Genomic DNA, 24101 nt, shown 5'->3' on the forward strand with positions numbered 1-24101 from the left:
CACAGCTCTTACAGATACATAAATACACATAAAAATTGGAATTACTATAAAAACAAATACATTTTTTTTCGAATACAAAATTCAGGTTTTGTGCATAATAGGCCATTTCTTTTTCTACTGTAGATTAGGAAACACACACTCCCTAAATACCTTTTTTTTGTTCATTGCTCTCATTAAAAAAAAAAAACAACTTTTTCCATTGTTCATGACTAGTAGGCTATTCAGCAGCTATTTTTTGGAACAAACTGGCTAATAACTCCCGTGAAACCCCTTTTATGGCCACTTAACATTTAAATGCGCAGTTCTCAACTACATGCTTTATGTCCGTTTTCTATCGACATCACGTTTGGCTTGAAAAATACAATTAAAAAAATAGTCGATACATAGGTAAAACACAATTTCTAATAAGTAAAATATGACGAAAGGCAGACAGTTATTAAAGCAGTTGTCATTAAGTATTAATCTCTGAAGAGCAGGGTAGTTTTCTGAATACTCTGCAGGAGGAATACTTTTGCCTATGTTTTAGCCTATAAATTGCATCAAAATCCCTGTAGAGATTAAGAGCTCTTTAATATGAAGAGAAAAAAAAAAAAGGACATAAAATATAAGGGCGATTGGCTAATCTCACAAGAGAACAATAGACTTTTCCTTAACTGCAATTACATTCAAGAATGGGAAAACGGAGCAAATTAATGGGTTTCAATTGTTTACAAGGTTCTTAAAACAGTAAACCCACAAAATGAAAGCATTTTTGTTGCTAATGTTACCTGAAACAGCAGTCCCAAGATATTCGAGGACCTGCCGTGGGTCACCAATAGAAAACTGTGATGTCATATTCTGATGACATTGCAACATTTTATTGGCTGCTGGTGCAAGGCTGACTCTGGAGGTCATATCGTGTTAACGAGCAAATATCTTGGGATACAGATGTTCCCAGTGTATGAAGTGCCACAAATAGGTTAATTAAACCCCCCCAGGTTCATGTAACATTATAATACAAAAATCTAAAATAAAAATGAGTAGCACGGCTTCCTGCTTTAAGATACTTGAAGAATTTGCCGTTAAGACATAATACAGCTTTTCATAGTCAAACTGACTTCTTGTGAGTGGTTGAGGCTGTAAGACATCCTCATTAATGGTTTGTGTGGCAGTGGATTACTCGGGTAAAATATATATATATTCCGAAGTCGACGTACGGACCGTCTGTTGCCAAAACGCCCCATTAAATTAAATGGAAATTTTCATCTTAAGACTAGACGAATCGTCGCTCCAGAATATATAGAGTATGGCCTTACGTTGTAAATTACATTATCGTCATTTTTAAAAAATTTTTTTTACAGATTGAACTAGTTTAGAATTTAACATAGGTTCAATCCATCCAAATACTAAAACACAGTAGCTTTAAAAGTAAGATTGTGAATCCTCAAAAACAATATAACATATTTCAATTACTTTTTGGGAACATGTTAATAGTCATCTAAAGTTGAGCATTTGAGATAGACACGGCACTGTGTATACCAATTTGTTACACAAACAACCATCTATGTAGCTAAAATAAGAAAGGTAGTAGATAAATGTTCAGATGCCTTTTCCTTCTTGACCTATTTTTCTTACAATTTGTTGTTATCGCCTCCTATCCAGGTCCTCAGTACCTCACCCATAAAAACACAGTCACAATAGTTTCCTAGCGTTGGTTGTTGGGTAATCCATATAGTAACTATGGTACTGTGTGTTAAGGGGTCAAAGGAACGTCAATGGACCCATCAAACAGAGGTGCACCTTTTTGCATTTTAAATAAAGATTTTTTTGTTTGTTCTATTTGAAAGCACAACAGTTCTCCAGGTCACGTGTGCTCCCAGATTGACAATAAATTATAATTTGGATTAACTGTGTCAACAAATGTGTCCCCTGGAATGATTTAAACAGAAAGCAGGACGCTTACTTTGTTTGGTTCAGAATTTATTTAACACCCACTAGGTTTCACACATGTAGTGATCTGAAGTACCCTTTTTCATTGAATGCACCGAGGGATCCCAGAAGAGTATTTCTTGTAGATGACCATATACTTCTCCTTACCGAGTGCCTTATCAGTTTGCCAAAAGGGAAACGTCAACCGTGTTTGAATACACCTGACTAAAAACATTTAAGTATTAAAAGGTGTAAATGGAATGGAGAAGAGGGATCAAAGCACAGCTTATGAAGACCTCATTAATTTGCCCATGGCACACCTTTTATACTTCATCCACACATAATCGACCTGAGAATTCGTTCAAACATTAGTTCATTGACATCTTAATGTAAAACATTTCTGAACAGTAGCGTTCAGCAAAGTAACAACAACAAACAGTACATGTAGGAACTCATGTCACCTGCTAGTTTGCTAGACAAAACAAAAGAAAAATGGAAAATGTCTTTATCCTTACAAACTATAGGGGGAAAAAAAAATGTGCCTTTTGGGAAGAAAAGCAAGCTGCATTTCTGCCATCAGCACGTTAACAAACAGAACTAGAACATTAGTGTTTAGAATAAACTATTCCATAACGTCCATTGACAGTATCAATGAACCCCCCCCCCCCAAAAAAAGTACAAAAAAAAAAAAAAAAAAAAAAACATAACTATGTATATATGGATTTTAGATCATGCAGTTTCTGCTCCCAACATATTTCAAAGATTAAGAGTTCAAAAATAAATTATTCAAATGTTATTTTCCAGCATGCCTTATGATTTGTCTCCTTATTCCCCCTCACCCCCCAAAAAAGGAAAGGAACAGCTTTCAGGTAATGGAAGACTTGCAAACCAGTTACCAAACAAAGCACATTCAACATAAAGAAACAATAGAAACTGGTTAAAAAAAAAGAAAGAAAAAAAATCATATATATGTTTCTATTTCCCAATGACAAGAGCGGTTCTGTTTGTAATACTACAATTAGAAGACACGTTTTTTTTCTTGCTTAATTCAGGATATTATGACAAGTTAAAGAAAACTGTTACTGAAACAGTCATAGTTTAGTAATGAATGAATCCAACACAAAAATAAATTGCTCCCTAAAAAATAACAATTCACCAAAGTGCACTAAACACCACATCAGTTACAGTATCTGTTGTACATGCACACTTTGTACAGCACATGAAACCAAAAAAAAACAAAAAAAAAAAGAACAGAGGGTTAAACTGTGTGCTGCTTCTTTTCAAAAGAAGTTTTAAATTGTGCACACCAATGCGGAGACAACAGGATACCACAAGGTGCCATACAGAGGTGCAAACAGACATTGGCAAAACAGATATAGTAAAGGGAGATCTCCCAGCACACCAGTTATCAAAAATGCTTACAAAATACATGTACTAAGTGACAGACATTGTGATCGTAGAGGGTCCTCTATCACCCTAATGAAGGTCACTTAAGTATTCAGTGTGCCGATGATGCAATCATCAAGCGACCTTAGGTTTGATGAAGGTCGCCCGATGACAAAGACACCAGCAGATTCATTATCTAGCCAGTCCATTTTGTAAGCTTTTTTTTTTTAATGCAGTTATTTTAAAGCACAAATGATGTGTGATGAACATTCATAATCTTTGCTTTCCAAACACCTACAAAAAATTATGGTATTAAAGAATACATGGTACATGAAAGCTGAAAGAAGCTTGTAAATTGTCACAAAAAAATTACATACACAAATTGTCATGTATGGGTGGGAACTATTCTCAGATCCTCAGTAGAGGTACTTTACACAAACACCCCTCACCAGGAGAGGGAGATGTATTTCTTGGATTAGTTCAGTTTCTTTTGAGCAGGATTAATCTGTGGCTCTTCCATGTCTTCTGGTGTGAAATCTGTACAGAAGCCATTTGGGGTGGGAGCTGACGGGCTGTCCAGGCAGATCTCCAAGTCCACCTGGCCTGGATAGAGATAGTCTTCAGCAAAGTCTGGGTTCATTGTAACAAACATTTCAAAGTCAGCTAGAAAACAGAGATGAAGGCAGTAAGGTTAAAGATATGCTGACTGTGTGCGTGCACGTATATATATCTATATATATATATATATATATATATATATATATATATATATATATATATATGCGCAATACGATACTGTTTGGGAACGAAATCAGCAGGCAGCACTCCAGAATTGATCAAACATGTGTATTAAGGTGGTGCCTTGAGAAAGGTCCCACTCGTGGACCGAAACGTCGGTTCTGTGTCTATTCATTCAAAACACTTGTTTGATCAATTCTGGAGTGCTGCCTGCTGATTTCGTTCCCAAATGGTATCGTATTGCTTATATTCCATTATAGGATATGCACCCACACCAGTAACTTTTATTACGGAGTGCCTTTGTTTCCCTTCTATGATATATATATATATATATATAAAACAAAACACATAATCACAGCGCCAATATGATAAGTAATGAAAGGGTTAATATAAACTAACTAGATGAGTAGAGATGCAATTGCTAGTGTGCTATATCAAAAGCAATTGCAAGACGAAACCAGCACACAAACCAACAACATATACAGTATGACAAGGAAAGAGGAACATGAATGGGAATGAGGAAACACAGGGAAAAAACACAAGGTAGGGAAATCCAAAAGAATAAATGAAATAAAATAAATAAAGCCTTGAAAAACAATAAAAACAGTGGAACACCCGAACAGCTATCCACAGGAAACAACCACCTTCCACGATATATATACATCGCAAATGGAAATATTATTGTGTGCTCATTTGCAAGCCTTAGACAGGTCTGCAAACCTGCCTTTCACCATTATCCCCCAGCACAGTGCTTCTGGGAAATGACATGCAAATGAGCACAAAGTAATATTTCCATTAGCTATAAACTTTATGGTGAAGGATTTTCTGTCCCTTTTTTACCCCCATAACTTAACTAATGTGTGGTGGATACGTATCCAAGCTTCAAATGGCAAAACCAGTATAACCAGCCTCACACTGATGAGAACCAAAAGGTCAAAACGGCTGTCTGTGGGTAGGTTTACTGGCTATGCATCTTAACCCAGACTGTGCTGAAAAGCTGTGCAATGCAGCATGCACAAGCTTATAGGGGTCCATGTCAAAATGGATTTGAAGCAAAAAGTTGCACTGTGCTCATTTGTATGTCATTTCCCAGAATCCCTTGCTGCAGTGGAAGCACTGTATTCTGGGCAATAATGGTGAAAGGCAGGGTTCAGACCTGTCTAAGACATGCAGAAGAGCACACAGTAATATTTCCATTGCTATATGCTTTAAGGTGGAGGGTTTTTTGTCACTTTTTTTTACCTACCATAACTTAACGTATGTATGTATGTTATACATATATAACAAACACACAGATTCCCAACAAGCTTTGAGAAACCCCAAAAATTACCACATAATATATATACAGTAGAGGCAACGTTTATTCTAACATTTGCCGTAAACTAGCCGGGTTACATTCTGGGTATGTGCTGGGTATGTGCTGGGCTAGTTTGAGGCACGTTTAAGGCATTTCTGCATTGACTAACGACCCATAGGATTAACACAGCAGGGATCCCTGGCAGTCCAATTCAGTTTGAATGTGACTGCCAGGGACCCCCGCTGTTAATCTGATAGGCCATTAATCAATGCAGAAATGCTGGGGCTAGTTTAAGGAAAGTTTAAGGCATGTATCCAGCATGTACCTGGGTGTTTCCTGGTTTTTTTGGGGAATTGCCACTGGTTTTTGTTCGAATAAGAGTTGCCTCTACTGTATGTATATAAGTGTCCAAAGGAGTGCTAGTGGGCGTGGCTAAATGTATACAACAAAAAACAAACAAAGATGCCCAAAGCTACTTCCAATGTGACAAAATTACACAGTGCAATACCTATATATTCTCTTGAAAAAGGGTAATTTAATGCAACCCTTTTGTCAGGAAGAATGATCAGCATTGGATCTGTCGTAACACAGCAAAATGAAACTGACCTGCCAACATGGAAGGTGGGGAGGGGCAAGCTTAAACCTTGGGGGGGGGGGCGGGGCAAGGGGTGGTGGCCCCCACCTTCTATGTTGGCAGGTCAGTTTCTTTTTGCTGTGTTACGACAGGTCCAATGCTGATCATTCTTAATGTAATTATACAGGTAAATAAGAATTTTAACTCAGGGAGTGTTAGAACCTGCTAACGGTCATGCCTTGAAGTGGCAGCAGGCTTAAGACGCTTTGGCCAAAGGGTTAAACTAAATGATCCTTTTTCAAGAGAATATATAGGTATTGCACTGTGTGTATTTTTGTCACATTGGAAGTAACTTTGGGCATCTTGGTTTGTTTGTTATACATATATGCCACAACCTTAATGCTGCTCAAACTGAAGAAAAGCATGTGTAGTTGTTTTTTTTTTTTTGTTTAAAAATGATATGCATTTTCTGTACCAAATAATGTAAATGGCAAACTATATAGTGTTTTGATATGAAATAAACCTTAGTCCCAGGGTGCATTTTTTGGTATTCGGTAATGCCGAAGTGCAAATAACGTGCCTTCATCCATAGTTCGTATTTGAAATCCACTAAACCATGACTAGTCACCTATGTCTTTTCCATCCTCGTCATATACCGTATTTCCTCGATTCTAAGACGCACTTTTTTTCCCTTTTTCACGTGTCTGAAATAGGGACTGCGTCCTAGAATCGATGTACTCAAAAAACACACAAAAAAAAAACGCCAGGGGGCGCTGCAGAAGCCACAGCAGCTTTCAGCGTTTGCCCTGCGTTTCTGCCACCCCCGCCCCCCCACACAGAGGAGCAGTGTGTCCCGTTGCATGCCCCGTACTCTGCCACCAAACCCCCCCCTCCCTCCAAGTGCCGGTCCCCAAAGGAGCAGTGTATGTTCTGCTGCATGCCCCGTGCTTCCTCTCCTCCCCCCCCTTGCTGGAATTACCGCCCCCACACAGGAGAGATTGATTCGGCAGTGTGTGGCTGCTGCATGCCCCAAAAGCCCTCTGTCTGCCTCTGCTACTCACAAGACCCCCCCCCCCCCTCCCTCCCTCCCTCCAAGTGCTGGTCCCCAAAGGAGCAATGTATGTTCGGCTGCATGCACCACAAGCCCCCCTCCTCCCCCGCTCTGCTCGTTGGAAGTGCTGTCCCCACACAGGAGAGATTAATTCGCCAGTGTGTGGCTGCTGCATGCCCCACGTTCCCTCTGTCTGCCTCTGCTACTCACAGCTGTGCTGCCGGCACCACAAGCCACCCCCACCCCGTGTCTGTCTCTGTCTCTCTGTGTTTTTCTCTTTCAGTGTATGTGTGTGTCTCTCTGTGTGTGTATGTGTCTCTCTGTGTGTGTATGTATCTGTCTCTCTCTGTGTTTGTGTGTGTGTGTGTGTGTGTGTGTGTGTGTGACCTTTCATTCTCTCCCCTTCCCTCCAATCTCTCCCCCACTTCTCTCCTTTCTCTCCCCTCCCCCATTCCCCCCACTCCCCTCTCTCCCCCTTCTCTCTCCTCTCTCCCCCCTCTCTCTCTCTCCTCTTTCCCCTCTCTCTCTCCTTTCTGCCCCCCCTCTCTCCTCTCTCCCCCTCTCTCTCCTTTCTCCCTCCTCTCTCATCTCCCCCCTCTCTCTCCTCTCCCCCCCTCTCTCTCCTCTCCCCCCTCTCTCTCCTCTCCCCCCTCTCTCTCTTCCCCCCCCCTCTCTCTCTCTCTCTTCCCCCCCTCTCTCTCTCTTCCCCCTTCTGTCTCTCTTTCTCTCTTCCCCCTCTGTCCCTCTCTCTTCACCCCCCCTCTCTCTCTTCACCCCAACTCTCCCTCCCACCCCCCTCTCTCTCTCTCTCTCTCTCTCTCCCCCCTCGCTCGCTCTCTTCCCCCCTCTGTCTCTCTTTCTCTCTTCCCCCTCTGTTCCTCTCTCTCCCCCCCTCTCTCTCTTCACCCCCCTCTCTCTCGCTTCCCCCCTCTCTCTCTCCCCCTCTCTCTCTTCCCCCCTCTCTCTCTTCCCCCCTCTCGCTCTCTTCCCACTCTCTCTCTTCCACCCAACTCTCCCTCCCACCCCCCTCTCTCTTCCCCCCTCTCTCTCTTTCCTCTCTCTTCCCTCCAACTCTCCCTCTCTTTCTCTTCCCGCTCTCTCTCCCCCCTCCCCTCTCTCTCTTCCCCCCCTCTCCTCTCTTCCCTCTCTCTCTCCTCTCTTCCCCCCTCTCTCTCTCTTCTCTCTCTTCCCTCTCTCTTCCCGCAATTCTCCCTCTCTCTACCCCCCCATCTCTCTCTTCCCCCCCACTCTCTCTCTCTCCCCCCTCTCTATCTCTCCTCCCCCCTCTCTCTATCTCTTCTCCCCCCCCTCTTTCTCTCCTCCCCCCCTCTCTCTCTCTCTTCTCCCCCCCCTCTTTCTCTCCTCCCCCCCTCTCTCTCTCTTCCCCCCTCTCTCTCTCTTCCCCCCCTCTTTTTCTCTCTTCCCTCTCTGTTCCCACTCTCTCTATTCCCCCAACTCTCCCTCTCTCTCTCTCCCCCCCCCCCTCTCTCCCTCTCTCTCTCCCGAAAAAAATTCTGCACATTTAATATAGTGGGGTTTTTTTCCTCAATATTTTTTATTAAATCAAGGGTGCGTCTTAGAATCGATGGCGTCTTAGAATCGAGGAAATAGGGTACTTAATTATAAAATTCTCTGACATTTCTCCATTTTGGATAAAGATTTTCCTACATTTGTTTTGTTTTTTTAATGTCCTGCTGAAAATTACAAACATTGTGAATGTTACAAGAACGGGTTTAATAATTCAGCTCTAATCACAGCAGCACAGCTTTACTGTATGAAGGTCTCACGTTTTAACTAGATAGGACATGTATACAGAGGCATACTTTGTGCTCTTCATGGTTAGGTTTTGAAGCCTAAATCTAAAAACCCATTGAAACATACCTAAAGTTCTGAAATAATCTGACTGAGTGCTTTCACTTTACTGCAATACCTCTGTGTGATGCTATATGGCTGAGAAACTTTGGTTTACAAATGATCTGAATGCCCGACTTACTGGGGCTGGTATTAAGTACAGTACATGTAAATTGTGTGCAAAAAAAAAAAAAAAAAACCTGTAACTAATGTACTTACCATATGTAATTTTACCCTTCTCTTCCTCATCTACTGCTCTAAAAAGATCTGTTACATTAAGTTCAGACACTCCCAATGCTGTCTTCAGAATTAATGTTAAATCCTCTTCTACTATGGTTTCATCTTTTCCTCTCTGGTACATCTATAAAGCAAAGAGAATCGGGAAAATGAACACTAGCAGTCATTTTATTATTAAACCAAAGTATAACAATCAATATATAGCATAATTACAAACATCACAGCTCACACTCCTCCACAAATCATAACGTTGCTATCAACATTTCTGAATTGTGGCCTTGTCATTTCTCCTTCTAGATAACTGTACTTTCTTTTGGATAGTGACATCTTCCTTTAATTGTACAGAAAGAGGCAAATACCTTTATACCCAAGAATCTTATGTAACACAGTTTGCCCCCCCTCCAATCGCAGATGGGGACCATATGTGGAAATACACTTGTGTTACCGTGTGTGGTGCGTTACCTGATAGGCTCACAGAGGGCCTGAAACTCCGCCGCTGGGAGCCTGGGGTTACCTGATTATTCGGAGACAGGGCCTCCACCTGTAAGGGTTCCCAACAGGGTGGGATGGTCCTCTTACAGGAACAACAATAATAATAATGCACGCACATAGTATATGCTAGCAACCGTTTTACTATAACTAATAACCTTGGTACTCTGTACCACACAGCAATATGCATATAACCATACGTATAGAAGTTCACCACCACACACATCAACATAGGTGTCCCCCAAAGTACCTGGGTGCTGGGCACCAATTCCCTGATGTCCCTTATGTCCAAGCCCACCCAATGTGTTGGAGATAGCGCTATCCCGTGGAGTGTTAGTGCACTACTATAGGTACTTGCCCGGGGCTCCGGCACCCAGGTACAGCAAGATAACAAGATTGGATCCGCCTGATCCGACGTGCCGTCCGCCTATGCGTGGGGTGAATTCTGGCGTGGATAAAATCACCGTGCACCGTACCGTCTATACCTTGGGGCTGGTCCGTCTCCAGCCTGCAGGCCGCAATCACTGCGTGGCGGGGTCCTCCGTGAAGATAGTCTATCTAGAGGGGGGGGTCTGAGCCCAGACCAGTGATCAGGCTGCACGCCGAGGAGTGGTTCCTTGGGTTAATCAAACAGCTAAAGGGGCAGATCTCCTTACTTAAGGCCTGTCCCTAAAGTAACCACAAGCTGGGGCAAGGGTAATAGTTATCTGGGGCCTATGGGGGTGACTGGCCTAGTGCAAGGGGCTACTGCTCCCCTGCACCCTCACTTACCCAGCTCCCGGCTCCAACTGCCTTGTCTTTCCGCGCGCGAAAAGTATCCATTCCCTGCTGCAGGGAATCCTTGACCCTCATTGGCTGCTCTGGGGCACCTGGTACATGCCTCCCTAGGCCTCATGGGAATTGTAGTCCCGCGGAGGCTACTAACCATTGGGGCCGCGTGCGCGATCGTAACTGCGCATGCGCGACTCTGTAATGGCCGCCGCAGCTCCCGATCGCTATCTGCGCATGCGCAACCACTGCGCATGCACGCGCAAATCCACAATGGCGGCCCCGCTAGCCGGGTGCCCCGCAAAGGACCGGCTCACCTCACCAGCAACTCTCCCCCGCAGGAGGTAGGAACCATGGGAGTGCCAAGGGGAACCTGGCTACACTTAGAATGCTTTTTCTTTAAGTAAGTAGAAGACGCAAATGTCCAAAAGTGCCATCCATATGTACCAAGCAATTTAACTAAGCTTGTCCTCTTGTCCACGCGAGTCCTTTGTAACTTCCCTTACCTTGTCTCCAACAGCTTCCGACGATGCGTCGCCATGGCAATGCAGCGTCAAATGACGCCGTGGGGGTCACATGACGTTGCCGTGACATGGCCTTGCGGTGTCATTTGGCACCATAGATAAGGTAAGGGGGGGAGGGAGAGCAGACTGAAAAGCTTACGCACCACTGCCTTTGGGAACGTAAGAACATGAGACGTAACCACGGGGAAAAGCAACAATATTGATGTTTTGTATGGCATTGGGAAGCCTGGAAGCTCCAAGAGAAGACTGGTGCTTTCTGGCAATATCTGTGACCTTCGAGGGGAGGGATATATAAGGAGGGTGCAGTGTGTTTGGGAGCTTGTGGGTGTGTGCTGCTGAAATGTGGAGACTTTGGTAGTGTAAGGAATCCGCCCCTGGGTTTGGCTGGAACCCATTCCTTACAGAGCTATGCAGGTTCCAGACAAACCCTCTCTGCTCATGCAATCACCTGCTTCTTGCTGCCTCCTGTGCAGCTCTGGCCTGATTGGCTTCCTGTGCTATTTAGAGTCAGCACTTCCCTCCAGGAAGTTCTGCGCATAATCCAAATCTCCCTTGGTGTCACTGTGCTGGCCACAAGCTCCTTGCTTGTTCCCTCTTGGCCTTCCTGTGTCGAAGCGCTAGTTTCCCAGTGCTAGCTTCTTGTTCCTGTGGCATGCTGCTTATCCTCCTTGCAGTGGCCTTCGTGCCGTCCTACCCCTGTCCTCCTTACGGGATCCCTTTCTATGCTGAAGCGGCTCCGCTCCATGTTCCTGTTTCCTATACTGGAGCGGCTCCGCCCAAGTTCCTGTTTTCTATGCTGTAGCGCCACGCACCTGCCTTCCCGTTGCCGACCCTCGCTTGCATCCTTAACCACTGCTCCTGTGCCGCCTGCCTTGACCCCAGCCTGGATAACGTTAACGCTGCTTTCTCCAATCCTGACCCGGCTATGTCTGACCACGGAATCCGCACTCTGGACCTGACTCCGTGGCCTAAGGTCGGTGTATATACCTCCCCACCTCAGCCCCGCGGTCCGGTCCTGGTTTGTGGCGAGCCCGATCGTGACAGATAACATAACAGAGGGACAGCTGCACCCTTTGCTATCTCTGGACCACAAGATTTGTCAAAGGGAGGGCAGAAGGATGAACTTTCCCATTGCTGACTGGACCCCTTTCTAAAATTATTATTACTGATGCCATGACCTTCAAATAACTTTTGACTTGTTCCACTCCAGGCTAAACCCATGCTTGTTCCAGAGTCCTCTCACATAAAGTGTCCCTGGTGCTGGGGTGACCCAGAAAACTACTGAAAGTGATCAGTCTCTGTGTTAGAATAAAAATCTCACTTATAGAGTAGCCCATGTGCTTCCCTGGAAGTACCATCAGTGAGGGATTGAGAAATAGTAGTCAAGCTTTATGGGGAGCGCAGATATATGAAAAAGAAGAACATACACAAATAGTGCAATATGTCTCAAGTAGTTTGTACAACTTGATTTTCCAAATCCAGGAGAGTTTGTACTCACAAATTCCCCAATCTTTAGTGCATATCCAAAATGGCAATGGTACCTCTTTGCAGTGTCTTTGTATCTGTACCCCGAAGGTCCACAGGTATAGGAACCTTTGTGGAAGTGATAAAACCGGTGAAACGCGTTGAGTGGAACAGATGCTGAACACAGTGCTGCCAACCTGCCTCCCGTTTGTAATCCAGGCATTCAACCTGGAAGTGCGAGAGTGGAGACGCAGGACGCGAGCCCAGCCGAGGTGAGTGGAAAGAACTCTTTGGATCCCAGCCAGTCGTGCTTGATATATGATCAAATATGCATATTTTTATGTGACACCATGTGAGTGTATTATACCTTTTACTTACCTTCGATAAAAAAAGTTTATCTGTCTGCACTATTTGGCTTTTTCACCTTATTCCACGAAGGTTCCTATACCTGTGGATCTACTGAATACAGATACAAAGACACCGCAAAGACACCATTGCCACTGATTTGGATATCTACTAAAGATTGGGGAATTTGTGAGTACAAACTCTGGTGGATTTGGAAAATCAAGTAGTACACATTACCTGAAATATATTGCACTATTTTTGTATGTTCTTCTTTTTCAGATATCTGCGCTCCCCAAAAAACCTGGACTACTAAAAACATAGGATTGAGAAAGATATCCACAGAAGGGTTTGAGTGGAAATCACATGTATTATTTATTTTTTAACAGCATGTCACTATTTTTATGCAAATTATTTGCACTTATATAGTTTTTTTTTTACTGAATTAACCACAAATATCACAGTATATTTATTCTTATTATAAGAATTGCACTGATCTGGTTTAAGCGCCACTAAGGATAACACTTTTGTTTCTCACGGGATTGAGAAATAGGCTGGTTACAATAACATTACCATGACATTTTAAGATATAGAACTATTTATAAATAATTCAGTAAGAGTTACATATCCATTTGTAAATCAGATTCTACGAACGTTAGAACAAGTGTGGCACAGCCAATTGATTGCATTGTACAGCACACAAGAACTGAAATGGTCCTACGCAAGCTCTATCCAGAAATCACAACTAGTGTTATGGATAGCACTACTTATTGCATTTATTCATTGAACGGTCTATAAAGTGTATTTGAGAATATGATTTATCCCGAATTCTTCCCAAATAAAGACTGTTATAAAGTGGACACTACACCTTACTGGTTAAGGCCATTTAGTGCATCTGGCCCCAAGGCCGATATCATCAGCAAAACCACTACACAAAATAATGATACTGTAGGTAACTCTTAAGCTTGCATATGCATGTGTGTACAAAATGTGCAATATACTGTATGTATAAAGTAATGGATTACCCGTCACTTGCCTTAAATGCCAGCTGAATGGTTTCTAATGTCTTGGAAGGTCTACACACAACTGATAAAGCAATGACGTATTCCCTTAAATCAATGGTACCCTCTTCATTCTGCAACAGCAAAAAGACATGCAAGAATAAATTCTCCAGCTCACAGATATTTAGTTAAAATCCTTTCCAATAGCATTAACCATGTAAATTAAAGTTAGAGTAAATAAACTGTCCAGTTGTGTGCACCCTTACATGAATGTATCTCATAGATACACATATGAATGTGACCATTTCTTCTTGATTTTAATTGTTTCTGCACCTAAACACTTGACCTGGGGTAACACGAGGATATTTGCGCACCTGCATATTCTTCTACCTCTCTGTCCCTTTTATACAATATTAGGGAACGGTGAAGCGCAGTTCAGAATGCATCATCTTCTATTTATATGAATGGAAGTCAACAGCATCTCACAACACTTCTCACTATATTGAATGAGGGCCTATTCTTGTGGCACTAAAAGATGCAGTCCCTAATAGAAGCAAAATGAACCAGTGATAGGTTTAAAGAGTAGTAATTACCGTTATCTAATAACTTTAGCAAAAGCCTAAAAATTAGAATTTGGGGCAGAGGTATAATGCCATATATCAAGTTATGCAAGGATAGCATTTTGTGTAGCTCTACTTTAGAATACCCTGTCCTAAGAATATGACAGATAGAATAAACCCCAACATGCTCTATATATCAGACACACAATGTGCTGGGTAATACCTACCTCATCAAATAGGGCAAAAAGATCCTCTACTATATCAGTGACTGGAGCGTTTAAGTATGCAGCAAACTCTTTGAGGCTGATCTTTTCACCGTTCCTTTTTTTGGCACTTTCTGAATATTTATCAAGTTCTTTCTCCAGCTTCTCTGGTTTCAGGCTTTAACAAAAACAAAGCGTTGACACGAAAAAGTTGAAGCAACAGGCGTAAAAACTTTTTGGTTGACTGCAATCCCAGTTTCTGGTATACAGTAAATTCAGACATTGCGTTTGTTCGTACAATAGCAGCTCTTCCCCATAGTTGGGAAGCAGGGGTTCCTTAGAGTTGAATGGCGTTCATTGTAGCTCTGGGGAGCTCTCGTTTCTCCAGAAACATGCTGGGAATGCAAGCACTGATACTGCCTGGTTGTTTAAATCCCACGCGCCACTCGGGCCAATAGGAAGCTGCAACGGCTGAAGTCACGGCTTTAGATTGGCCCACGTAACGTGGCAGATTTAAACCATGTTTCCACTGAAGGGGACGGTACTGGTGCTACCTTTACAGTTATGCATCTTGGGATCTAGAGAACCCGGAGCCAAAATTAACACAGTTCATCTCCAGAAATACCCTTCTTTCCATCTATGTGTAAAAAAAAAAAAAAAAAAGGAGTAATGCGAACTGCTGCTTTAATATTCTTTTCTTATGTAATACTGACTGTGTCTGCAGAGCTGTTCAAACCATTTTGTAGACACATCTATGTTTTGGCAGCCGAGTCACAGGAAGATACTTGCCCAAGGTGTCAAAGAGCCGAAACCGGGATTCAAACCAGATTCCCCCATTTTAAAGTCAGTGCTCTTACCAAATCTATTCCTTCAGCTCTTTAAAAAGTTTAAGGTTTTATACTGGTCATGTAGGTTCAGACTTTCTGTAAATACAGTAGATTTCTATTTCTAAAGCAGACAGCCGTTACCTTAGTTTGTAAAAAATGAATCCACATTTCAAGAAAAATACTCATACTGTGGTTTTTCATACAATACTTGGGCTTGCCATGTTCTTTACCAACCCTATAAGGTTGCTTGTTCACAACTCTCTTTTTCACACTTGTCTGCTACTTCATTTACAAGGCTCAAGTAAATTAGATAGAACAGAAGCCTGGTTTTAAGAGTATTTGGAGTAACATGGCATGATATAGAAGAAAGAAGCATCATGGTATGTTGGTGAAGGAACTTCTAAACTAAAGAGAAAAGAACTGTTGATGAAAAAGGCTGATAAACAAATCGTCCCCAACTAAAGGACACAAGTTCATTTATTATAAACCTTAATATAGCCGACACTACTTACCCAAGACTTCTTACAAGCTTTGCAAACTCCAAAAGAGAAGTGTTTTTGGGGAGGCGAAGTTGACTCACAGCCAATGAAAGCTGGCAGTCTTCAAAAGTGTAGTCTGTGACGGAGACACCCAAGGCCCTTCAAGAAGAAGATTCGGTATAATGAATATCTACAATTTCAGCAACAAAACCTGTTTTTTTGCATCAATAGGTCTCTAGAACCAAATATGTGATCATAAGGCAAGTTTATATGCATTTTTGTTTACTACACTTCAAAGCTTTCATGATGTACTGAACCCTTTAATGTATGGAGTTGTCACTGAAGGAGTTGAGTAGTAGTCTGCTACATAACAATGAAAGAGGTAGCAATAACACCGCATAATGTAAGACAGAAGGGGACATTTGGTATAATTACTATGATTTTAATTCAACTTCTTGTGCTTAATAAGAGCATGCTAAACACAAAAAAACATGCTATATTATGATGCAACTAGGTATAGGCTCAGTAGAATTATATGTGTGTGTGTGTGTGTGTGTGTGTGTGTGTGTGTGTGTGCGAGTTACAGCTTGTTGAAGAGTCAGAGATGCCTTTCTGCAAGGTGCCGCAGTATCCAGAGGGATTTTCTGGCGATCCGTCGGATGGAGTTCCTGAACCTTACGATAAGGAATTATATTTTTGTACATTATAGTTTGTAATGTTTAGCAATGGAAGTTAGTCTAGCTACCCAGTTGGACAGTCAGGGCCATTGCGGTCTAGTTAGCCTCCCTACAGTGGAGTATGCCGTCCTGCCACAGATGTGTTACAAGTGGGATGCAGTGCCTCTGGGGTTCCGCAAAAGAAAATGTAATAAGGCCCCAAACCAGGCAGAAAACAAAACCAGGATGGCTGTGCTGGATGAAGCAAACGCAACTAACAAAGATACGAACACACTCTGAAGTAGGAAGTGATGTGTTCTCTGGTGAGTGGGTCTGTAGCTACAGTCTGAGTGAGGAGACGGCCACAGATCGTGACCTACAAGAGGGACGAGTTCTGGTAGTAAAGTCTGCCCTGTTGGGTGTGAAAAAAAAAAAGTTTTCAAAATGGCCGATTTTAAATGTTTGTTTTGCAATGCACTTAACCATGCAAAACAATGTCCCTTTTGGCCTTAGGATGAGGATGACGCCTATTTGGCCCTAAAAAAAAAAAAAAGAGCAGTACATGCAAAGGAAAGCTGCACTAGCAACATATATCCAGAACACTATCTAGAATGAAACTAGGCAACGATTTGAAGGATTTAGTATGCTCGGCCGGGTTGTGAAAGAGTCGTGTCCCTACGTTCTCAAATATAAACAGTGGCAAGAGCAGCACGAGGAACATGGTGTCCCGTAACTGCAACAGCAAGCAACGAGTTGTGAGCGCAAGGAATATGTAGAAGCTGTTAATAGTGAGTGTGTGCCCAGTACTAATGATTTCTCAGGTGCTACCAAAGAAAAAACAAAAGAAAAAACAAAAGAAAAAAGTGTGTTTCTAAACTTACAGCAGAAGTTACAGAAACATTTGATGACCTGCAATGTCAGGAAAGCATGCGCCAGAAAGGAGCCGAGATGTGCTGCAGCCCAGAGCGACTGGGGGAAATCATCACAGGAATTGCGGCAAACGACGAGGATTAGCGAAAGAAAGACGAATCCTTTAACTGAGCAAAAGATTCCTTGACTCAACTACTCCAATATGCTTCTCTTTGATAAAGGGCGTTTTGCCTGAAACGCGTCAGAGTGTTTGTTTGGTTCCCCGATACCATGTTTTTCAATAAATAATTTTTTAACCCACACCTTGCTGGTCCCCCCTCCTCTTGCTGTGCTCCGCTCCAATCCTAGGATTCTCCTACTCCAATATGCCAGACATGATTATGATTTCCTCCGTGATCTATTGGAAAAGGAGAGAGAAGCTAACGCCAAGCTACAGAGGTGCCTGCTCCCAGCTTTACTTAAGTGTGCATCTATGGGGAAATCAAAAACGTCTCATGCAGAGTGAGAGGGAGCACATGCTGACTGATCTTGAGATGGCAACCGCTACTGTTACCGCCAGACGTGAAGTAGAGGAAGTCAGACAAAATTATTGCTAACCTGAAACAGAAATATGAGGGGGCACAGATAGAGACTTGAGTCTCTCAACAAGAGGTTCGCAATTGCAGTAGAGAGAGTTGAAAGTCTCTCAGAAAGAGGAATGTGTGATTCTACTACAGTCAAATGTTAGGAAGTATCGGTAACGAAGACGCTACAAAGATGTGAAGAAAGCGGCTTGTGTGATTCAGTCCAGCTATAGATCATATGTCATAACCAAGCAAGTTGTGCTTTCCAATAAGGGTATCTGCAATGCCATTGCAGTACTACAATCTGCTATGACAAGAGCAGAATACATGAACCAAGTTACAATAGAACAGTGCAATAAAAATCCAGTCGTACTACCGTGCCCATATGGTCCAAAGTAGATTCCTCGCCTGAAAGCTGCCACTGTAAAAATTCAGTGTGTGACGAGAATGAGACAGAAATGTATACGGTATCGCACGCTGAGAAAGGCATCACTGGTTATCCAGCAGTGCTTGCGTTTGAGTAAATTAATGAGTCAAGAAAGAGAGGCCCAAGTCTACAAGTCTGCCGACTGCAAAAGAGAGGTGCCGTGGGGTACAGTTTGAGTTGGTGAGAACTCCGCCAAGGTTGACCTACTAGGGCTAAATGATGCTGAGCCAGACACAGATGGTCATACAAGTGACATGGACGAGGAGATAACACAACATGTGGAAGTACACGTTTCTGAGTAAAAAAATTAAAATAAATAAAGTGGGAGAAATGGAAAGATAAACTTGAGAAAGAAGTCCTATGCGAGCGACTAAAACGTGGAGAACAAGAGCAAATACTTGGAGATACTGGATGAGTGCATAAGTTACAAAGACTTTAGCACCTGTCTTCTCTTCAACCATGACTACACATTGTGGCTAGAATTTTATAAAGAGATCGCATAATACTGTGCTTCATGCCCCAAGGAGAAAAACCAAAGTTGCTGGTGGGAGTGAAGACATTCTTGGAAAAAGAAATTTCACCAAGGAGAACTAGGTTGATGGATCCAGCCGGAAGTTGGAAAGTTAAAAAGACACAGAAAAGACTGGTGAGAAGTGTGGAAACTTCTTCAATTGGAAGTCAGGGGAAAGAAAAAGAAATTGAAGTCTGAGAGTGATGCTGGTGCACGTGACACTCCACAGGACAATGTTAGACTGGGAAGGGGGATGCGTGAAATATAGACTCAGGCTTTCTAGGGTGCGAGGTTAACTTCTCTAGAGATGCAGCCTCAACTTCTGATTGCAAGGGGGTTTATATGGCAGTTAGTAAGCTGCCAGATAGAATATATTTTTTCCCAATCAGTAGTACAATGGTTGGTAAGGTGCCTGCTGGGACCTACACCCAGGAACCAGAGTTACAGCCTGTTGAAGCAGGGCTGCATTTTTGCAAGGATTTCCTGGAGACTTGTGGGATGGAGTTCCCGAACCTCAAGATAAGGACTTTACAAACTAGAACTATAAAGAACAAAAATATAATGTTTATCACTGGAATTTAGCCTAGCTACCCAGTTGGAAAGTCAGGGCCATTGCTGTCAAGTTTGTTTCCCTATTGTGGAGTAGGCTTTATTTTTTATTGTTTTTGTGTTGCCTTAAAGGGACTGTGTCCAATATTGAAAAATAAACCACTGAAGAGTTTGTTGAGGCTTTAAAATACACTGTGTGGACTCTTACAGACCAGCCACATTCCTCTCTGTAAAGTTTCAGGTTTGGGCTCAAGAGCCTGCAGTAGATCAAGAGGGCTGTCCCCAGCCAATGAGAAATTCCACTTCCTGGTTGGGTGAGGTTTACATACTATGGGCTTTACATGAGGAAGGGGTAGGATAGTGCACATACATACATAGTAATTATGAATCCACGAAGTAAAAAAATGCATATTTCTTATGATACTAACAAATTGGAAAGTAGAAAAAGATGGACCAAGCTTTCATCACTGCTATGTACGTTAGCTGCCCATACAATGTACAAAGGGAGGGATATACGAGTGGACTTTGAGCTCCACCTGCAGATCTCAACGAGTAATGCAACAATAAACTAACAATGTTTGCACCCACTGTTATTTTTTCATTGCCAGATTTTAAAACAGTTTTTGCATAAATCTTTGATTTAAAAAAAGCAGTATATATCAAACTATATCCTTTTACAAATGGATGTCATTCTATTTAAAACTTCTGTTTATTTGTTTAACTACTACAGTATTTGTAAACCCCAACTATTTGTGATTTACTAATATTGCAAAAGGCGAGACCTGTTCTAAAAATACTGCAAGCTTAAAACTAATATCTTGCAGCAAAAACATGTGACCCTGGGTAGCAAGTCAGGAAACATACAGTAGTAGAGTTGCCTTGTTATGTATTGTAGTTGGGGCAAGTAGAACATATTATGATGGTTTCTTTGACATTTTCAGGTGGCATCTATTGTGTAAATACTGCGCTATATCATGTAATCCAAGCGGATTTCAATTCATAATCTAATAGTAAAACGGCAGAATAGAATAATGACATCACTGGGCTCCGTTAATACAACAGAGTAGCAATATACAAGGCTTACGGCACTTACTTGGCCATTATACGTCTCACGTTGTTTGCGTACAAAGCAGGATTTTTCTTTTCCTCTTCAGATGGAGTATAAATTGGAAGAAACTGGACAGTACAACAAAAAACAATATTTATATTTTAGGTTATTGATTAATATTCGGCATACTCCCTGAATCATGTATTTGTGCAAATAAAATACGACCTAAATAAACATTTTCAAAACTTATTAAAGCTTTGAAATGCAAAACAGAGTTTAAGTGCAACAGTTTATTGTGGGCTGTTGTATCCTTTTTGTTGCATCACAGAGCTGTGAGCACATGGGCACAGACAGGCTGCGCTTATAGTGCTTGCAACAGCGACGTCGCATCAAAACAAATGCATTGATGCTTCGCTTGCATTTATAGTAAGCGTGACGCGACCGAGTGACGGCTTGGTCGTGATCGCTGGAAGTCATCTCAATTTGATTTTTCCAGCGACCGCAGCCTGACGTCCCCGGCACTATAAGCGCAGCCTTACCAAGCAGTGCAATTCCATAAGAACCCTTATGCAATTCTGAGGACACCTTGTGGCATATTCAAAAGAATGGGCAGTAAAGGGTTTTCCGGCGCTTGTAGTGTGGTTCCTAAGCATTATAAGCCATGTTTACGAAGCAGTGCTATTCCATAACTGGCCAACATCACACTGTAAAGCAATTATCATTTTAAATAGCTTTAAGAAGCATAGACAAGACAATGAATAGCCTCATCACCACCGGGTAGTGATGTCTTGGTCTAATGATATTACTATTTTCAATGGTTCAGAAGCAAGACTAACCAACTGGTGGCCATTTTAATTTCAGGAATCCATGAACAATTCATTTAAAATATTATCCCTGGACGGTGTAAGTTGTACAGACTTGAAGGTGCACAATTAGCACGGTCACTAAGTGTTAAACCCTGGCGTGGCCAGCGTTTCAGAAAGTGTCCTGAGGTTCAGTGGAAAATTGCCAGGGAGTTTCCTAAAAAAACATTTTGTAATAGCAGATCATTTTTTCTAAAAAACCATGCATTTTTGTCCAACAGATTTGTTAATAATTAAATAAAAAATACAGCAGTCTTTGAAATCATATTTTGCAATCTTCGCTTTCAATATCTCTTATAATGTCTGTTAGGTTTAAAAAGTAAGTCATACTACAGATATAAAAGGTGTAAGGTACATAGTGTATCTGGTAATGTGGAACAGAATGCCCATTTGTAGGAAAAATCAACAAAATGGTGTGTATTCCTATGCCTATATAAACTACCCCAAGCATAAAGGGTGTATAAAGCATTGCAATGGAACAGACTAGGCACAGGAATAGTTTTAAGTAACTATATTTTCCATGAAAAACAAACAAAAAGACGAATGTTTCAGTCATAAAGGGCTATAAGGGGACTGAAACTTTGGTCCATTTTTTCATGCAGTTTGGGGTTCCACAGAGTCACAATACAGTACATTCTTCAAGTGTTCTTAAAAAGATGAAAACCATTGGAATTGACAGAACATTTCAACTGAAATGTCTTGAAAATAGCAGAAAACTGCTCTAAAACATGGACTTTGTCACATAAATGATTAATTGAATGGGTTTGTATTTTGACAACCATTTCAATTGTATCCCTAAAAATAAAAAATGTATAAGCAGATACTGTATATCTTTTGAAGACGACACAGAGTTAGAGTAGAGCTAGAACTTCAACAATTAAAAAAAATAAATAAAAAAAATGTACAGGAAAATAAAGAGAGAAACATGAAATGCACCTTTAACGAAAACTTATTACAAAGACATGTAAAATAAATGTACCGTTGAACATTTCTAATAAGCGGGTATTTTATTGGGTTACTTATTAAGAGATTATATACAGGTAAACCCTGTTATAACGCGGTTTTCCCGTGGCTCCCGTTTAAAAAAAAAAAAAAAAAAAAAAATTAGTTTTTTTTAATGCACACACTGCACACACTGCACACACTGCACACACTGCACACACTGCACACACTGCACACACACTGCTCATTGCTCACACTGCACACACTGACACACTGCACACACTGCTCATTGCTCACACTGCACACTGCTCACTGCTCACACTGCACACACTGCTCATTGCTCACATTGCACACACACTGCACACACTGACACACTGCTCACACGGACACACTGCTCATTGCACACACTGCACACACTGCTCATTGCTCACACTGCACACACACTGCTCATTGCTCACACTGCACACACTGCTCACATTGACACACTGCGCACACTGACACACTGCACACACACAACACTAAAGCAGAATGATTAGGGAAATGATCTTTGCTTATAACAAATTACATGCGCTGCGATGCCTCCATTGCTTGTAAATTGGTGTATTCCACAAGAACAGAGGATTTAACGTATCCGTCATACACACAATGTTGCATTGTGCATTTCATACTGGGTCTCCTCCTTCCTCTCACCAGACCGCCTTCTCACGTAAATACTCCTTGGGGGTGGGGGGCGTGTCCGTTTATATCCGTGCGTCCTCCCGCATCCATGGCAACGCGCAAACAAGGAGGATAACGGCCGGGACGGCAACATTGGCAGAAACACGGGTGACAATAGCACGCCGGTTACACATAACTCATAATTCCGTACCCGGGATAAGAAGCCGCCCGCTATCACCGCCTGAGATTGCTGTCATCACACCGTTACACACCATAACCGGTGTCACTGACTACGACGAATGAGCGCAAAGGATGCTGGGCGTTGTAGTCCATTGTCCCGCCTAAGGTTGTAAACATAGTGGAGCCTGAACTACAAGTACCGAGAGACCCCGCGGGGAAAGGACCATAATACGCCGGTCTGTTGCTGGCCCCAGTTTATTTGTCCCTAATTGGAGCCTGCAATTACTTACAACCCCAGGATCCGACTCCACACAGAGGGGTTGACCAGGTAGGGGACCAGCGACCTGCAGCACAGGGAAAGGAGATGGTAAGGGTACACACTGACACACACACACACTCACACACACAGACACTCACAGACACAGACACACACACACACACACACACTCACACTCACACACACACTCTCACACACACTCTCACACACACTCTCACACACACTCTCACACACACTCTCACACACCAGCACCCGCTCCCCCCCCCCTCCTCCTGCGCAGGCAGCAGGGACAACGGTGGGGAGAAGGTGAAGCCGGGAACGGAGGGGCATCCCCCCTCCCATCTCCTTCACCGTGGCCTGTCACGCGATGACAGGGGGAAGCGGGGACCGGAGGGACATCCCCGCTCCCATCTCCTTCACCGCGGGGTGAATATGCGCTAAAGCGGCGGCCATTTTTTTTCCGCGACCCCGTTACTAACGCGGTGGTCTCGGGGTGGACCCCGAGGACCGCGTTATAACGGGGTTTACCTGTATTTATCATTTTGTTTATCTCTTTTCACTTAAGGGAACTGAAAAAAATAGAAGCTTGAAATCACACAAAAAAATAACAGTCTCTAATTGAACTCTACAGGATGGCATATTGGGTATTTGTGGTCCTTTTACTTATTAACATTGTACTTACCTCAATTTCTACAAAGTTGTGAAACTGGCATAAACTATACCAAAGAATTTCCATCCTTAGGGGAAAAATAAAATAAAAAATTAAAACATAATCTAAAACTTGTCCCACAATGTTACGCAAGCAGTAGATTGTTATGCTGATGTCAAACATTGGTAGAAAACACATGGTGAAGCTTTA

The 24101-nt window shown here is 42.4% G+C and overlaps 1 protein-coding gene across 3 annotated transcripts in view; it reads right to left on the bottom strand.

The window, feature by feature from the left end:
- Positions 1–2574: 2574 nt before the first annotated feature.
- LPCAT1 (lysophosphatidylcholine acyltransferase 1) overlaps positions 2575–24101 on the bottom strand; it is a 143727-nt gene continuing 122200 nt past the window's right edge. For all 3 annotated transcript variants that reach the window (XM_075585940.1, XM_075585939.1, XM_075585941.1), the window contains 7 exons: positions 23925–23979; positions 20369–20451; positions 15733–15858; positions 14418–14571; positions 13666–13764; positions 9025–9166; positions 2575–3957 (listed from right to left, as the gene is read on the bottom strand). In XM_075585940.1, coding sequence (XP_075442055.1) covers positions 3770–3957; positions 9025–9166; positions 13666–13764; positions 14418–14571; positions 15733–15858; positions 20369–20451; positions 23925–23979 — 847 coding nt within the window. In that variant the 3' untranslated portion in view covers positions 2575–3769. The remainder of the gene's footprint in view (positions 3958–9024; positions 9167–13665; positions 13765–14417; positions 14572–15732; positions 15859–20368; positions 20452–23924; positions 23980–24101) is intronic.

This window comes from Ascaphus truei, chromosome 2 (assembly GCF_040206685.1).
Source record: "Ascaphus truei isolate aAscTru1 chromosome 2, aAscTru1.hap1, whole genome shotgun sequence".
NCBI lineage: Eukaryota > Metazoa > Chordata > Amphibia > Anura > Ascaphidae > Ascaphus > Ascaphus truei.